The 18190-nt window shown below is 48.1% G+C and overlaps 1 protein-coding gene across 1 annotated transcript; it reads right to left on the reverse strand.

Moving 5' to 3' along the window:
- Positions 1-4672: 4672 nt before the first annotated feature.
- Positions 4673-5293, reverse strand: LOC138370148 (uncharacterized protein slr1819-like). Its single transcript, XM_069334139.1, has one exon. It carries the CDS (start codon positions 5291-5293, stop codon positions 4673-4675), a length of 621 nt encoding a protein of 206 aa, XP_069190240.1.
- Positions 5294-18190: the final 12897 nt, after the last annotated feature.

An 18190-nucleotide genomic window follows, 5' to 3' on the forward strand; every position in this document is an offset into this window, starting at 1 on the left:
TGCTTGACTGTGGTGTGGTTGACTATGGTGTGGTTGACTGTGGTGTGGTTGACTGTGGTGTGGTTGACTATGGTGTGGTTGACTAAGGTGTGGTTGACTATAGTGTGGTTGACTGTGGTGTGGTTGACTGTGGTGTGGCTGACTATGGTGTGGTTGACTGTGGTGTGGTTGACTATGGTGTGGTTGACTGTGGTGTGGTTGACTATGGTGTGGTTGACTATGGTGTGGTTGACTATTTTTTGGTTGACTATAGTGTGATTGACTGTGGTGTGGTTGACTGTGGTGTGGTTGACTATGGTGTGGTTGACTGTGGTGTGGTTGACTATGGTGTGGTTGACTGTGGTGTGGTTGGCTATGGTGTGGTTGGCTATGGTGTGGTTGACTATGGTGTGGTTGACTATGGTGTGGTTGACTATGGTGTGGTTGACTATGGTGTGGTTGACTATGGTGTGGTTGACTGTGGTGTGGTTGACTGTTGTGTGGTTGACTGTTGTGTGGTTGACTATGGAGTGGTTGACTACGGTGTGGTTGACTATGGTGTGGTTGACTATAGTGTGGTTGACTGTGGTGTGGTTGACTATGGTGTGGTTGACTGTGGTGTGGTTGACTATGGTATGGTTGACTGTGGTGTGGTTGACTATGGTGTGGTTGACTATGGTGTGGTTGACTATTATGTGGTTGACTATGGTGTGGTTGACTGTGGTGTGGTTGACTATGGTGTGGTTGACTATGGTGTGGTTGACTATGGTGTGGTTGACTATGGTGTGGTTGACTGTGGTGTGGTTGACTGTGGTGTGGTTGACTATGGTGCGGTTGACTATGGTGTGGTTGACTATGGTGCGGTTGACTATGGTGTGGTTGACTGTGGTGTGGTTGACTATGGTGTGGTTGACTATGGTGTGGTTGACTGTGGTGTGGTTGACTGTGGTGTGGTTGACTATGGTGTGGTTGACTATGGTGTGGTTGTCTATGGTGTGGTTGACTATGGTGTGGTTGACTATGGTGCGGTTGACTATGGTGTGGTTGACTGTGGTGTGGTTGACTGTGGTGTGGTTGACTATGGTGTGGTTGACTGTGGTGTGATTGACTATGGTGTGGTTGACTGTGGTGTGGTTGACTATGGTGTGGTTGACTATGGTGTGGTTGACTATGGTGTGGTTGACTATGGTGTGGTTGACTGTGGTGTGGTTGACTATTGTGTGGTTGACTGTGGTGTGGTTGACTATGGTGTGGTTGACTATGGTGTGGTTGACTGTGGTGTGGTTGACTAAGGTGTGGTTGACTATAGTGTGGATGACTGTGGTGTGGTTGACTGTGGTGTGGTTGACTATAGTGTGGTTGACTGTGGTGTGCTTGACTGTGGTGTGGTTGACTATAGTGTGGTTGACTGTGGTGTGGTTGACTGTGGTGTGGTTGACTATGGTGTGGTTGACTAAGGTGTGGTTGACTATAGTGTGGTTGACTGTGGTGTGCTTGACTGTGGTGTGGTTGACTATGGTGTGGTTGACTGTGGTGTGGTTGACTGTGGTGTGGTTGACTATGGTGTGGTTGACTAAGGTGTGGTTGACTATAGTGTGGTTGACTGTGGTGTGGTTGACTGTGGTGTGGCTGACTATGGTGTGGTTGACTGTGGTGTGGTTGACTATGGTGTGGTTGACTGTGGTGTGGTTGACTATGGTGTGGTTGAGTATGGTTTGGTTGACTGTGGTGTGGCTGACTATGGTGTGGTTGACTGTGGTGTGGTTGACTATGGTGTGGTTGACTGTGGTGTGGTTGACTATGGTGTGGTTGACTGTTGTGTGGTTGACTGTGATGTGATTGACTGTGGTGTGTTTGACTGTGGTGTAGTTGACTGTTGTGTGGTTGACTATGGTGTGGTTGACTGTGGTGTGGTTGACTGTTGTGTGGTTGACTATCATGTGGTTGACTATGGTGTAGTTGACTGTTGTGTGGTTGACTATGGTGTGGTTGACTATGGTGTGGTTGACTGTGGTGTGGTTGACTGTGGTGTGGTTGACTATGGTGTGGTTGACTATGGTGTGGTTGACTATGGTGTGGTTAACTGTGGTGTGGTTGACTATGGTGTGGTTGACTATGGTGTGGTTGACTGTGGTGTGGTTGACTATTGTGTGGTTGACTGTGGTGTGGTTGACTATGGTGTGGTTGACTATGGTGTGGTTGACTGTGGTGTGGTTGACTATGGTGTGGTTGACTGTTGTGTGGTTGACTGTTGTGTGGTTGACTGTGGTGTGGTTGACTGTGGTGTGGTTGATTATGATGTGGTTGACTGTTATGTGGTTGACTATGGTGCGGTTGACTATGGTGTGGTTGACTGTGGTGTGGATGACTATGGTGTGGTTGACTGTGGTGTGGTTGACTATGGTGTGGTTGACTATGGTGTGGTTGACTATGGTGTGGTTGACTGTGGTGTGGTTGACTATTGTGTGGTTGACTGTGGTGTGGTTGACTATGGTGTGGTTGACTATGGTGTGGTTGACTGTGGTGTGGTTGACTATGGTGTGGTTGACTGTTGTGTGGTTGACTGTTGTGTGGTTGACTGTGGTGTGGTTGACTGTGGTGTGGTTGACTGTTGTGTGGTTGACTGTTGTGTGGTTGACTAAGGTGTGGTTGACTGTGGTGTGGTTGACTGTTGTGTGGTTGACTATGGTGTGGTTGACTATGGTGTGGTTGACTATGGTGTGGTTGACTATGGTGTGGTTGACTATGGTGTGGTTGACTGTGGTGTGGTTGACTGTGGTGAGGTTGACTATGGTGTGGTTGACTATGGTGTGGTTGACTATAGTGTGGTTGACTGTGGTGTGGTTGACTATGGTGTGGTTGACTGTTGTGTGGTTGACTATGGTGTGGTTGACTATGGTGTTGTTGACTGTTGTGTGGTTGACTATGGTGTGGTTGACTATGGTGTGGTTGACTGTGGTGTGGTTGACTATGGTGTGGTTGACTATGGTGTGGTTGACTGTGGTGTGGTTGACTATGGTGTGGTTGACTGTGGTGTGGTTGACTATGGTCTGGTTGACTGTGGTGTGGTTGACTATGGTGTGGTTGACTGTGGTGTGGTGGGCTATGGTGTGGTTGACTATGGTGTGGTTGACTATGGTTTGGTTGACTGTGGTGTGGTTGACTATGGTGTGGTTGACTGTTGTGTGGTTGACTATGGTGTGGTTGACTGTGGTGTGGTTGACTGTGGTGTTGTTGACTGTTGTGCGGTTGACTATGGTGTGGTTGACTATGGTGTGGTTGACTGTGGTGTGGTTGACTATGGTGTGGTTGACTATGGTGTGGTTGACTGTGGTGTGGTTGACTATGGTGTGGTTGACTGTGGTGTGGTTGACTATGGTGTGGTTGACTGTGGTGTGGTTGACTATGGTGTGGTTGACTGTGGTGTGGTTGGCTATGGTGTGGTTGACTATGGTGTGGTTGACTATTTTTTGGTTGACTATAGTGTGATTGACTGTGGTGTGGTTGACTGTGGTGTGGTTGACTATGGTGTGGTTGACTGTGGTGTGGTTGACTATGGTGTGGTTGACTGTGGTGTGGTTGGCTATGGTGTGGTTGACTATGGTGTGGTTGACTATGGTTTGGTTGACTATAGTGTGGTTGACTGTGGTGTGGTTGACTATGGTGTGGTTGACTGTGGTGTGGTTGACTATGGTGTTGTTGACTGTTGTGCGGTTGACTATGGTGTGGTTGACTATGGTGTGGTTGACTGTGGTGTGGTTGACTATGGTGTGGTTGACTATGGTGTGGTTGACTGTGGTGTGGTTGACTATGGTGTGGTTGACTGTGGTGTGGTTGACTATTGTGTGGTTGACTGTGGTGTGGTTGACTATGGTGTGGTTGACTGTGGTGTGGTTGACTATGGTGTGGTTGACTGTGGTGTGGTTGGCTATGGTGTGGTTGACTATGGTGTGGTTGACTATGGTTTGGTTGACTATAGTGTGATTGACTGTGGTGTGGTTGACTGTGGTGTGGTTGACTATGGTGTGGTTGACTGTGGTGTGGTTGACTATGGTGTGGTTGACTGTGGTGTGGTTGGCTATGGTGTGGTTGACTATGGTGTGGTTGACTGTTGTGTGGTTGACTGTTGTGTGGTTGACTGTTGTGTGGTTGACTATGGTGTGGTTGACTATGGAGTGGTTGACTATGGAGTGGTTGACTGTGGTGTGGTTGACTATGGTGTGGTTGACTATGGTGTGGTTGACTGTTGTGTGGTTGACTGTTGTGTGGTTGACTATGGTGTGGTTGACTGTGGTGTGGTTGACTGTGGTGTGGTTGACTATGGTGTGGTTGACTGTTGTGTGGTTGACTATGGTGTGGTTGACTATGGTGTGGTTGACTGTTGTGCGGTTGACTATGGAGTGGTTGACTGTGGTGTTGTTGTCTATGGTGTGGTTGACTGTTGTGTGGTTGACTATGGTGTGGTTGACTGTTGTGTGGTTGACTGTTGTGTGGTTGACTATGGTGTGGTTGACTATGGTGTGGTTGACTGTGGTGTGGTTGACTATGGTGTGGTTGACTGTTGTGTGGTTGACTATGGTGTGGTTGACTGTTGTGTGGTTGACTGTTGTGTGGTTGACTATGGTGTAGTTGACTGTTGTGTGGTTGACTGTGGTGTGGTTGACTATGGTGTGGTTGACTATGGTGTGGTTGACTATGGTGTTGTTGACTGTTGTGTGGATGAGTGCAACGTGAGTGCAGTGTAGTTGAGTGTGGCGTACTTGAGTGCAGTGTAGTTGAGTGTGGCGTGCTTGAGTGCAGTGTGTTTGAGTGTGGCGTGCTTGAGTGCAGTATGTTTGAGTGTGGCGTGCTTGAGTGCAGTATGTTTGAGTGTGGCGTGCTTGAGTGCAGTATGTTTGAGTGTGGCGTGCTTGAGTGCAGTATGTTTGAGTGTGGCGTGCTTGAGTGCAGTGTAGTTGAGTGTGGCGTGCTTGAGTGCAATGTGGTTGAGTGTGGCGTGCTTGAGTGCAGTATGTTTGAGTGTGGCGTGCTTGAGTGCAGTGTAGTTGAGTGTGGCGTGCTTGAGTGCAATGTGGTTGAGTGTGGCGTGCTTGAGTGCAGTGTGTTTGAGTGTGGCGTGCTTGAGTGCAGTGTGTATGAGTGTGGCGTGCTTGAGTGCAGTGTGTTTGAGTGTGGCGTGCTTGAGTGCAGTGTGTTTGAGTGTGGCGTGCTTGAGTGCAGTGTGGTTGAGGATGGGAGGGTTGAGTGTGGCGGAGAGGGGGTTAGGGTGGAGACAGGCCGGCCCCGGAGGCCTAATAATCAACAATGCCTTCATCACTGGAACTCTATAGCCTGACCACCAAGTTTTTTTGGGTCCTGTTGGTGCGGGGCTCCTTGAGTGTGGGCAGCGGTGGCGCAGAGGGCAGGTGGGCAGGCAGGGAGGGAGGGAGGGAGAAAGGGGGGAGAGAGAGAGAGAGAAAGAGAGAGAGAGAGAGAGAGAGAGAGAGAGAGAGAGAGAGAGAGAGAGAGAGAGAGAGAGAGAGAGAGAGAGAGAGAGAGAGAGAGAGAGAGAGAGAGAGAGAGAGAGAGAGAGAGAGAGAGAGAGAGAGAGAGAGAGAGAGGGAGAGGGAGAGAGAGAGAGAGAGAGAGGGAGAGGGAGAGAGAGAGAGAGAGAGAGAGAGAGAGAGAGAGAGAGAGAGAGAGAGAGAGAGAGAGAGAGAGAGAGAGAGAGAGAGAGAGAGAGAGAGAGAGAGAGAGAGAGAGAGAGAGAGAGAGAGAGAGAGAGAGAGAGAGAGAGAGAGAGAGAGAGAGAGAGAGAGAGAGAGAGAGAGAGAGAGAGAGAGAGAGAGAGAGAGAGAGAGAGAGAGAGAGAGAGAGAGAGAGAGAGAGAGAGAGAGAGAGAGAGAGAGAGAGAGGGGGGGGGGGGGGGTGTCGCCAGGGTGTTCTAAGGGAGCTTGGTGATGTCGTGACGCTGAACCCCGGTTCATTCCGAACACAGCGATTACACAACACATAACACCTTGCCTCAGCACCCGTTACTACCACCGTGTACTCCTACACACACCAGACCCTTGAGGCGTACCACTAGGTTTGTACCGGAACACAATGAATGAACATATGGAAGGTATTTAAAGGCCGTCGGGTTTTGTCATTTAATTACAAAGAATAGACTCTGACAAATAATACTATATTAATTAACATACTCTATTGGTCAATACACTTCCAATACCCATAGACCACTCGACCTCCGCGATCACCACACACACTCGTAACTTCCGCCTAAGTCCCTAATACGGAATGATTACTACAACGCTCCACACCCGGTTAGTCTTACATTCAATACTCACATACTGCAGACTTAACTTGGTCACTAAGATCACAACAGGCTCTCGCATAGCTGTCTGCTACACTTCGCTGCTGCCACAACCGGAGATGCGGAGGACTTCCTAGTTCCACTCCCACAATCAGACTGACTCCAGTCAGCCATCTACCTCAACCATTTCACCCCACCTCTCAAGGAAGGTATAATCCGATTAACCTTATCCCTAGAGAGGTAATCTTGTTCCTAGAAGCCTGACGAAGAATAATTCCTCTTTCCAGGAATTAATCATTTGGCTAAACAGCTTCGGTCTTAATCCATTGACCTTTCTTAGATATGTGATCCATAGTCTGTCTACTTACATGTACTTTCAATCATCATTCGTTAAGTGTTGTAGTAATGATCCTCTAGCTAATAATTCCTACTAACTTGTGGATTACAACACCACTCCCCTCCTTAAACACGCATATGTCCCCATATGCATCATTGCAATGGTTCCATTAGTGCAAGGACCTGGAGGATGCACCCACCATATGTGTACAACTAAAAAATCATCCAATAAGTTCATCATACACACAATGAAATATATTAAAATTTTCCCCGACATGACTCACAACACTTCTCCAACATATACATTATATTCACATCATAGCACAGGTAAAATAGTCTGTAATAATTTTTCCCATCTCCAACAATGCACATATACCTAAACTGCTGACATATAATTACATACAAACATAACCATAAAATTACATGGACCAGAATGCTGGCACTTAAACAGAAATGACACTAGTCATTAATATATACACAACACATATATATCTAAGGTTCTTCATCCTTAGTAATTATAATTTAACATCTTGCCCTGTACTGTTGACATAAGGGCTTACAATGATCACACAATGTTTCACTGGCCTCCTCCACAATTTGCAGCATCACTTCTCTTGTCTTCGTGTCCCATGGTTGCTAGGTCATAGATCCTCCATGACCCAGACAAAACCCAGGCTGTCCAGCCTGGTGAATGTTGTCAATGTCCCATCGTTGCTCTGAGCTAACGTGATCCTGGCCTCCAGAGCAACGGAGATTCCTACCCCAGGGTCATGTTCCCTCGGGTCTGTGCTGACGTCTCGTTCCAGGGCACCAATCCCAGAACGCTGTAGATACCTCACAGCTCTCTGGTCTAGGCCCATCCGCCCAGAGTGTGTCCACCTGTATTCACACCTTCCCGACCGCTGTACCTGCAAAATATTCCCTCGGAGCCCCCTGGCTCAATCCCATTATCACATAACCCCCTCGGCTCCTTACTCTCTCCCCGTATATAGCCTGAGCGCAACTGCAAAACCATTGCAGCTGGCCCTTATCCCTGCTTTGATGTCAGGGGGCGAATTTCGCCTATAACGTCACGTTGGCTTCACTTCCACCCCCCTTTTTTTTTAGAATAACTGAGTGTAGCCTCATAGCTTCCCTTCTACTCTACCTGAAGCTCTGTGACATGATCCCGGGGGACCTTCTCAAGCCTAACACTCAGTAATGGTGCCGATGAGGTAATATACAGTATATACATACACATACATTATCACAATAAATACCTCATTAAATTAATTTCACACTTGTCACTAAAACATCATACTGCCACTGGCTCGCCTCTAGCGAGATTCCTGTAACAACTTAATTAATGAGAAATTAGTATATCTATTTGGCTCGTCCACTGCAACCACCAACACCTGAAATTTTGAAATTCTACATTATAATCTTATCCATAATACTTACCCACTCCGACACACCATCACCTCTGGTCAACCCAACCACTGATGACCTCATTATAACACCACACTCCATACCAGGCGTCCAAACGCCACAACACTACACCACCCACTACACATGCTACTCTACACCACACTCTACACACTACCCCACACTCTACAAAACTACCATGCCCATTATTATAGACTGTGGGTTGGTTGGTGTTGTCGTCGTTGATCCTTCTCTACGGACAACCCAACCCACAACTCGGTAGAGTGCTTATACTAGGAGATCACCCTTGGCGCTTCTGGCTCTTGGAGAGGGGCTCAACGTCACACGTTTAGGGGATGCGGCTCCAACACTTAGCCTCGTTGTCACGTGCACACACCCACTCGAGCCGCTGTGACTCCCCACTCTCTCCTTATGAGATATGATCTCCTCAATCCCCTATGACTTACTAGTATTACCTCCTACCCTGTCCACAGCAGTGGTTCTTGGTTCTTTCTCTCCCCTTCTTTACTACCTCCTGGGAAGCCTCACTAGGACAAGGGCAAACACCAGCAAATTGTGACACATTTATTGGACAAAGCACATACACGATACATACACACATATAATAATAATGAATCCTATACTCTATAATATCACAATCAGGTTGCACTCCAATACCATCAGAACTCTATTATCAGCTTATCAAGTGGTATCCTATCTCCTGGTTCGCCACCTGATACCATTAACCTCCTCAAGTTGGTCAAGTCTACATACACTGTTGCACCATCAGCAAGATAATATATATATAGAAAATCAGCATTTGAATGCAATCACATATATCAGTATAAATGTTCATTGATACACAACAATGATCCATCAATCACTGTCAGTCCTGGAACGCATACATCCGTAGGTAATCCAGCCTACGACTGTAACTCTAAACTTCAGTATAAAACACTCCTTGACATAAGAATGCCAACAGTCACTCACCTCTCACTGCGTCTTGCACGCTACTGACAACCAAACACTACCAACTCCCTACAAGTAATCCACCAGAACTTCCCCTTCCACCTCTGGAAGTTCACAACCCTAATATCCTTAGGTTCTTCCGGGCTTCACTACCAGGATCCTCTGCAGCTCCTCCAGGCTGCTATCATGAAGTTTCCTTGTGCAACTACGGTGCTTCACCCTTCTGTTAGGTTCTTCCACAGCTCTCTTGGCTGCTACACCACCTCTACAGAAACACGTGACACTCCTCTTCACTGCTTCTCCTCACAGCTCGAGGTCCTCTGCTCCACTACCTTGGAGTCTCATCAGCTACATCATCTGCTGGCTTCGAAGTTCTCAGCAACTTCTTCCCCAAAGAACAAACCTGCAACCCATCGACACTCCAATAAAATGTTCCCCTTTAACACAAACAAAAAATAACCACACAATATGCTTGCCTTAAACCTCTATCTGTCCTCTACATACAGTGAGAGTGGACTCCCCCGTTTTGGGCGGGTCCATACTCCACCTCGCCTGGCGGCGGTCCTCACTCGCTGGGAGGGTCTTCCTCCATCCGGAGCCAGGCTCCCTCAGTCGTCCGCCAGCGCTCAGAGGGGACGGACGTCGCTCCGTGTTCCTCCCTCTCCACTCTCTTATTTCAGGCTTTCTGCCTTATTAAAACATGTCTAACTTATAAATAAACATCGCTACTGTCGCTGGGCACACGACCAACTACAAACAATCACTATGAACTGGCGTTTATCGTGCTTACCACAGATTAATTGGTCGAGGGCGCTTTCCCTCTGACGGCGTCTGGTCAGGGCGCTCCACACAGCCCACAATAATGCTTCTGGGCGATTTAATATCTGCTCGTCGACCAGGACTTGAGACCACAACGTTCCCAGCTCGATTCCACAGCTGGTACGTCTGCACACTTCTCTTCTCTTAGAGATATATCACTAAGGGTTCCCTTCTGGCGGGAGCTCACGGAGCGCGGCTTTCCCCTGCGATGTCTGGCACTCAAGTGAGGTCAAGGGCCTCCGGAAGCGAGCCTCACGCCTCCAGCAAAATGTCCACATCTCCTAGCCAGTCATTTATCTGTTTTCTTCTTCATTGCCCATAATCTCAAACTGTTACACATATCCAAGCAACTATTTTACATATGGATTATCACCTCAATATTTGCTAGACCTTCTAGTTAGGTCAGGCTTGCTGAATAACTCTCAAGAAGGGAGACTCGTTTCTCCTGTAGGCTGAGATCATAACACTCCCCTCCCCTTATTTTTGAGAGTTATTCCAGTGGCAAAGCTCGGGATAATACATCCGCCACCACACTGTCTCGTTCTTCACCCCATATACTTCCTTAGGAGTCTACAATTAGTTCGATGCTCCTTGCAACATCCGGCTCACAACTCGCCAGAAATATGATCTTCTCATAAACGATTTGACTTCTCTGGCACCTCTTGGCTAGGCTGTCCTCCTTGGACGCCTGCAATCCATTGGTCCACTCTACTTACTGTCTCCACCCTCCATTTCCTCGTCTTCTTCTCTTCACGTCCAGAGTCAGACATCTGCTGTCTGTACCTCCTCTGTCGTTTTCATACTTCCATCTACTGCCATTATACTTCCGCCTCCTGTCATCATACTTCACTCCCTCGTCTTCACCAACTATTCTCCCTTTCGTCTCCTCATTTATCCAAGACATCGTCTTGTTTGACCTCCATCGAGTCCTCGGCTTTCTTCTATTCCTCCATGCTTGCATCATCATCCTCTTCCCACACTTCTCACCTCTATACAACTCCATTTCTTCTCCTTCAACTCTTCTTCGTTCCCTATAAGTTTCTTCGAGCACTGTACTACACTCAGCAGCACTCGACCGTACGTGTCGCTTTACCTTTCCTAGAGTGCTTGTAAGCATCTCTCCACACATACTGTCTCTTCTCCTTTCATTTTCTCGGCTGTTACTCTTCTTCACTATCTCTCCTTCACGTTTCCTGTGGAACATGTCAACTCTCGACATCTCCCACAACTTAACTCTACTATCCATATGCCTCTGTGCTCGTGGACCACTCGACGCTCTACTCCCGTCCTCTGTATGTCCACATCTTTCCTCATTCCTACTCAGCACAGTTGCATTCACCTTCCGACCCTTAATTTCAGCAGTCTGGGCTTTACTCAGGTCAACTCTCTCCACCTGATTCTTCTTCGGCTGGGTCATCCTCACTTTCGACCTCACCGAGACTCCATTTGCCTGGGCTGGACCTTCATCAAACAGCCACGCTATGTCTATATCGATCTCTTCCACCGGCTGAATCGACACTGTCTCACCTTCTCCAGCGTCTTCCTTGTCGGCCACCTCTGTCTTCATCACTACCGAGACAGGGTACTCAATGGCTTGGCGGTCTCCTGACTCATCTCCTCGGATGTCAGTCAGGTTCACACTCTCAGGTGTCCCACACGTGCAGTGGCCTTCTGGGCACTCCTCTGGCACAGTCTCCGCTACGACTCTTGTCAACACCTTTGTCCCACACAAGTCATTCCCCAGGATCACTTGGACTCCTGGAACAGGTATGTCGGGGCACACTCCCAACATCACCTCTGCCGACACATATTCCGACCTTAGCTGGACAGTACAAACGGGCATGTCACTCTCAGACAATAACCCATATACTCTCATCTTACTCCTGCCAGCTAACCGTCGATCATTCCCAATCAGCCTTCTCACAATCAAGCTCTGATTAGCTCCGGTATCCCTTAAGATACCAACTTCTACCTCAGGTTGGCCTCCTACACTGATCCAACCTTTGCTCATGAACGGCCTATACCTCTCGTTCACTAAGTTCGCTCTCTGTGGTTTGTCTTCGAACACATTAGTATATTTACCTCGGGGGTCACACATGGCCAGGGTCACAACTCTCTTGCCCTGCCGACAATCTCGCATCACGTGACCCAATCCGTTACAATTGTAACATCTCATCTGGGTAAAGTCTCTTCTATATGTACCAGAGTAGCTCTGACTCTGCCCACTCACATGAGAATTCCTCGGGCCAGGTACACTACTTGCACTCTGTGGGGTTCTACTGGACTCTTGATTTCCAGGATAACGATTAGTTTCTTGTTTAGCTCCTCCATCTTCACTTTCAGACGAAGTGCGCGACCTACTCTTCTGAGTTTTAGGGTACTTACTTTTATCTGCCCATTTATCAAAATTTTTCTCACCCCAGACTCTTCTGGGTCTTTCATAATTTCTTCCTCCCCAGACTCCACTGGATCTGCCATTGCTGCGTCTCGCCTCGCTTCTTACTCTGTTCTCCCTTAAGCTCTTGTATGCTTCAGTAATCATATCTGCCCTATCTGCGGCATCTTTCACCTCCATTATCCCTGCTTCTTGGATCTTGAACTTTGTTTCGGGATGCATCATCTCCAAGAACTTCTCCATGACCATCAGTTGCTTCAGGTCAGCATAAGATCCAACTCCAGCAGCCTCAATCCACTTCTGGAATCGTCTTTCCAGATCTCTTGCTGTCTCAGCAAATGTACATGCTCCAACTTTGATCATTTCTCTGAAGCGCTTCCTATAAGCGTCTGAGGTTAACTGAAACGAGCGCAATATGCTGCTCTTTACTGTGGCGTAATCCTGGCACTCTTCCAGTGACAATTGGGTGTATGCCTCCCTGGCTGCACCGGTCAATCTTAACTGGACCAGCTGGGCCCATTCCTCCTGTGGCCACTCCTTGATACTGGCTACTTTCTCAAAATGCTCAAAGAAGCTCTCTGCCTCTTCGGGCACAAACAAGGGAATGTCCTTCTCCCTAACCCTAACATCTGGTGGGTGTGATACCTGGGTGGTGCTCTCTGGCAACCCATGTTCAATCCTTTGTTCAGCCAAGGTTCTATTCGCTTCTATCTGCATTTGTTTTGTTCTCTCTTTTTCTTTTTCCACCTCTAGCCTTGCTTTCTCTTTTTCTTTCTCCACCTCTAGTCTTGCTTTCTCTTTTTCTATCTCCACCTCTAGTCTTGCTTTCTCTTTTTCTATTTCCAGTCTGGTTTTCTCTTTCTCCTTCTCGGCTTCATTTTTCATCTGGAGTTCCAATTTCATCTTTTCCAGCTGGAACTGTCTCTCCTCACGCTGTTGTTGGATCTGGAGCTCTAACTGGAATCTCTCCAAGCTCCTATTTCGGCTATTCCTACTACTGCGGCTATTCTTGCTGCTCCTACTCGATCCCTGGGATCTCACTTCATCCTGCCCATCATCCTCCTTTCCACTTTCAGCTCCTTTTTGGGCTCCTTGCTCTGCCGCTTCACTTCTGGCTCTCAACTGTCTAAGGATCTCATCCTTCATCCCAGCTACTTTAGATGCTTTCAACCTGATGCCACATTTTTCTGCTATCTGTTTCAATTGATCCCTCGTGCAACCTTCCAAGTCCTCAGGCTTGCCTGACTCCACAAATGCTTGCACCTTATCCATCTTTGTCCTGTGAGTCTTCCCAAGAGAGAGAGTATACACCTGCGGTCACACAGTTTATCTATTTCAGCAAGGGTGTACAACTCCACTCTTGGACAGGGTGTGGGTGTGTCAGTTCACTCTCCCGGACAGGCCCCCAATTTTATTATAGACTGTGGGTTGGTTGGTGTTGTCGTCGTTGATCCTTCTCTACGGACAACCCAACCCACAACTCGGTAGAGTGCTTATACTAGGAGATCACCCTTGGCGCTTCTGGCTCTTGGAGAGGGGCTCAACGTCACACGTTTAGGGGATGCGGCTCCAACACTTAGCCTCGTTGTCACGTGCACACACCCACTCGAGCCGCTGTGACTCCCCACTCTCTCCTTATGAGATATGATCTCCTCAATCCCCTATGACTTACTAGTATTACCTCCTACCCTGTCCACAGCAGTGGTTCTTGGTTCTTTCTCTCCCCTTCTTTACTACCTCCTGGGAAGCCTCACTAGGACAAGGGCAAACACCAGCAAATTGTGACACATTTACTGGACAAAGCACATACACGATACATACACACATATAATAATAATGAATCCTATACTCTATAATATCACAATCAGGTTGCACTCCAATACCATCAGAACTCTATTATCAGCTTATCAAGTGGTATCCTATCTCCTGGTTCGCCACCTGATACCATTAACCTCCTCAAGTTGGTCAAGTCTACATACACTGTTGCACCATCAGCAAGATAATATATATATAGAAAATCAGCATTTGAATGCAATCACATATATCAGTATAAATGTTCATTGATACACAACAATGATCCATCAATCACTGTCAGTCCTGGAACGCATACATCCGTAGGTAATCCAGCCTACGACTGTAACTCTAAACTTCAGTATAAAACACTCCTTGACATAAGAATGCCAACAGTCACTCACCTCTCACTGCGTCTTGCACGCTACTGACAACCAAACACTACCAACTCCCTACAAGTAATCCACCAGAACTTCCCCTTCCACCTCTGGAAGTTCACAACCCTAATATCCTTAGGTTCTTCCGGGCTTCACTACCAGGATCCTCTGCAGCTCCTCCAGGCTGCTATCATGAAGTTTCCTTGTGCAACTACGGTGCTTCACCCTTCTGTTAGGTTCTTCCACAGCTCTCTTGGCTGCTACACCACCTCTACAGAAACACGTGACACTCCTCTTCACTGCTTCTCCTCACAGCTCGAGGTCCTCTGCTCCACTACCTTGGAGTCTCATCAGCTACATCATCTGCTGGCTTCGAAGTTCTCAGCAACTTCTTCCCCAAAGAACAAACCTGCAACCCATCGACACTCCAATAAAATGTTCCCCTTTAACACAAACAAAAAATAACCACACAATATGCTTGCCTTAAACCTCTATCTGTCCTCTACATACAGTGAGAGTGGACTCCCCCGTTTTGGGCGGGTCCATACTCCACCTCGCCTGGCGGCGGTCCTCACTCGCTGGGAGGGTCTTCCTCCATCCGGAGCCAGGCTCCCTCAGTCGTCCGCCAGCGCTCAGAGGGGACGGACGTCGCTCCGTGTTCCTCCCTCTCCACTCTCTTATTTCAGGCTTTCTGCCTTATTAAAACATGTCTAACTTATAAATAAACATCGCTACTGTCGCTGGGCACACGACCAACTACAAACAATCACTATGAACTGGCGTTTATCGTGCTTACCACAGATTAATTGGTCGAGGGCGCTTTCCCTCTGACGGCGTCTGGTCAGGGCGCTCCACACAGCCCACAATAATGCTTCTGGGCGATTTAATATCTGCTCGTCGACCAGGACTTGAGACCACAACGTTCCCAGCTCGATTCCACAGCTGGTACGTCTGCACACTTCTCTTCTCTTAGAGATATATCACTAAGGGTTCCCTTCTGGCGGGAGCTCACGGAGCGCGGCTTTCCCCTGCGATGTCTGGCACTCAAGTGAGGTCAAGGGCCTCCGGAAGCGAGCCTCACGCCTCCAGCAAAATGTCCACATCTCCTAGCCAGTCATTTATCTGTTTTCTTCTTCATTGCCCATAATCTCAAACTGTTACACATATCCAAGCAACTATTTTACATATGGATTATCACCTCAATATTTGCTAGACCTTCTAGTTAGGTCAGGCTTGCTGAATAACTCTCAAGAAGGGAGACTCGTTTCTCCTGTAGGCTGAGATCATAACACCATGCACCACTACACACCACACTCTACACACTACCCCACACTCTACAAAAACTACCATGCCCATGCACCACTCAACACCACACTCTACACACTACCCCACACTCTACACACTACCCCACACTCTACAAAAACTACCATGGCCATGCACTACTCTACAGTACATACTATGCTCCTTCTGTGTTCATGACCCCACGAGAGCGGGTCGGATAGCGATGTGTCACCGTCGCCTGTGGACCTTGTCCTCGGTCCTGCGAAGGCTGCTCTGTGTTATCTACCCTTGATTGCCAACTCCTCGTACCCCTACCTATGTTCTCAGCCGCTGGTGTGCTCTCCCCTGGCACACTCCCCGTAGGGTATGGCTCCTCACTTGCCTGACCGGTCAGTGTATAGACGCGGTCTGGGTGACAGGAGAACACATGCCCTGTGTTTAGCACCTTAACCTTCACTTCAGCATTCTTTTTGCTAATTACCCGACATGGCCCCACAAACTTGGGTGCCAACTTACCTTCTGCCTGAGCGTGCATCTGCTTCACGAATACCCTATCACCTTCATTGATCACCTTTGCTTGGACTTGTTCCGCGCATTATAATATGCCTCTGCTACCTCTGTCGACTTTCTTAAATGTAGTTTCACCAAGTCAAATGCCTTGGTTGCTCGCCTACAGACAACACTTTTGAAGTCTAACGCATAGCATGGCGGTTGCTTGCTTGTGAACGTCGTGAACGGAAGTCGGGGATCGAACCCATGCAACAAAAAATGCGGGGTTTCTCCCACCGACCTATTGAACGCCGTGTTGAGCGCCGACTCCACCATCGACAAACTCTGATCCCATGCAAGCACATCATCTGCAGCCAAATGCCGCAGAATACTGATTACTTCAGCATTGTGTCTTTCAACCAAACCATTCGCCGATGGTCGATATGCCAGTACTGGAGTATGTTTGAATTGATACACACTCGCGATGCTTTGAAATACTTGATTGATAAACTCTGACCCTTGGTCTGACACAACTTGTTGAGGAGCCCCAAACCTGGTTAACACACTTTCCACCATGGCCTGGGTCACATCCTCTGCCGACTGAGAACGGAGTGCACTCACCACAGTGAACCGTGTGAGTGCATCCACTGCTACAAATATGTACCTCGCCCCTGAATGAGCTTGTGGTAGCGGCCCAATGAGATCTATGTGTACTCTCTCGAAGGGAGTACTCACCTCCGGCCACCTACGCAAAGGTTCCGCCCCCAACCTATGTGCCTTGTACCTCAGACAACTGTCACAAGAGGCTACATAGACCTTGATATCTTTACCCATGGATGGCCAATAGAACCTTTGACGTGCCCTCTGCAACGTCTTGGACTCCCCTCCATGGCCTGCTGCTGGGATGTTATGACACAGATACATTGCAGTCCTCTGGAACTCCGGTGTCAAGACTGCCTGGTATACTGGTTCAGACCGTATACCCGAAACCCTACCAAGATGATACAACACCTCATCTTCAACCACAAACTCATCCACTGGGGCTGGAAGTGACTTCCTCAACTCCGCACGCTGACCCCTCAAAAACTTCCTTACCTCCCCCCACAGGGGGTGACCTTCCTGACTCCGTATCAACTCCCTCACATTCCACGACACATCTTCCTCCCCCCTTTCACTCACCACTGCTACATTGTGACACCTTGACAACGCGTCAGCGACCACATTGCTTTTCCCTGGTACATGTTCAAAGTTTGTAATGTTAAACTCTGAGAGCGAGGTAACCCACCGTGCCAGTCGCTGACAAGGCTCCTTGGACTCGAACACATACTTAAGGGGTTTGTGATCGCTTCTGAGCCAAATTTCATGTCCAAGCAAGATGTACCGGTTCCGTTGTAATATGAATGTGATCGCTAGCGCTTCCCTCTCAATCGTACTATAGTTCCTCTCTGCAGGACATAGTACTCGTGAACAAAATGCAATGGGACGCTCCCGTCCTCGCTCATCCACCTGAGCTACCACACCACCTATCGCTGCGCCAGAAGCATCCGCATACACCAGAAATGGTTTGCTAAAATCTGGGTGCGCCAAGATACTGCGAGAGCTGACAGCAGCCCTCAGTACCTGGAACGCCTGCTGTTGTTCCTTCCCCCACACGAACTCTGCAAGTCCACTGATCTGATGTAATGGTCTTGCAATTTTTGAAAAATCTTTAATAAATCGCCGATAATAGCTAACCAACCCCAGGAAAGATTTGCACTCTTTCTTGTTCTGTGGAACTGGGAACTCTTGAATATCCCTGGTTTTATCTGGCAATGGACTGATACCCATCCGGCCCACTGTATGACCCAGGAATGTTACCGATTCTCCAAAAAAACTGCATTTTTCGAAATTCACTTTGAGGTTGTGTGACCTCAGCCTTAGCAAGAGTTTCCTCAAATTATGCATGTGCTCCTCTAATGACTTTCCCAGCACGATTACGTCATCGAGGTACAGCAACGCTGTGGGACCTATCAACCCCGATAATACACTCATCATTAGCCTACTGAACACAGCAGGTGC

The sequence above is a fragment of the Procambarus clarkii genome, chromosome 31 (assembly GCF_040958095.1).
Source record: "Procambarus clarkii isolate CNS0578487 chromosome 31, FALCON_Pclarkii_2.0, whole genome shotgun sequence".
NCBI lineage: Eukaryota > Metazoa > Arthropoda > Malacostraca > Decapoda > Cambaridae > Procambarus > Procambarus clarkii.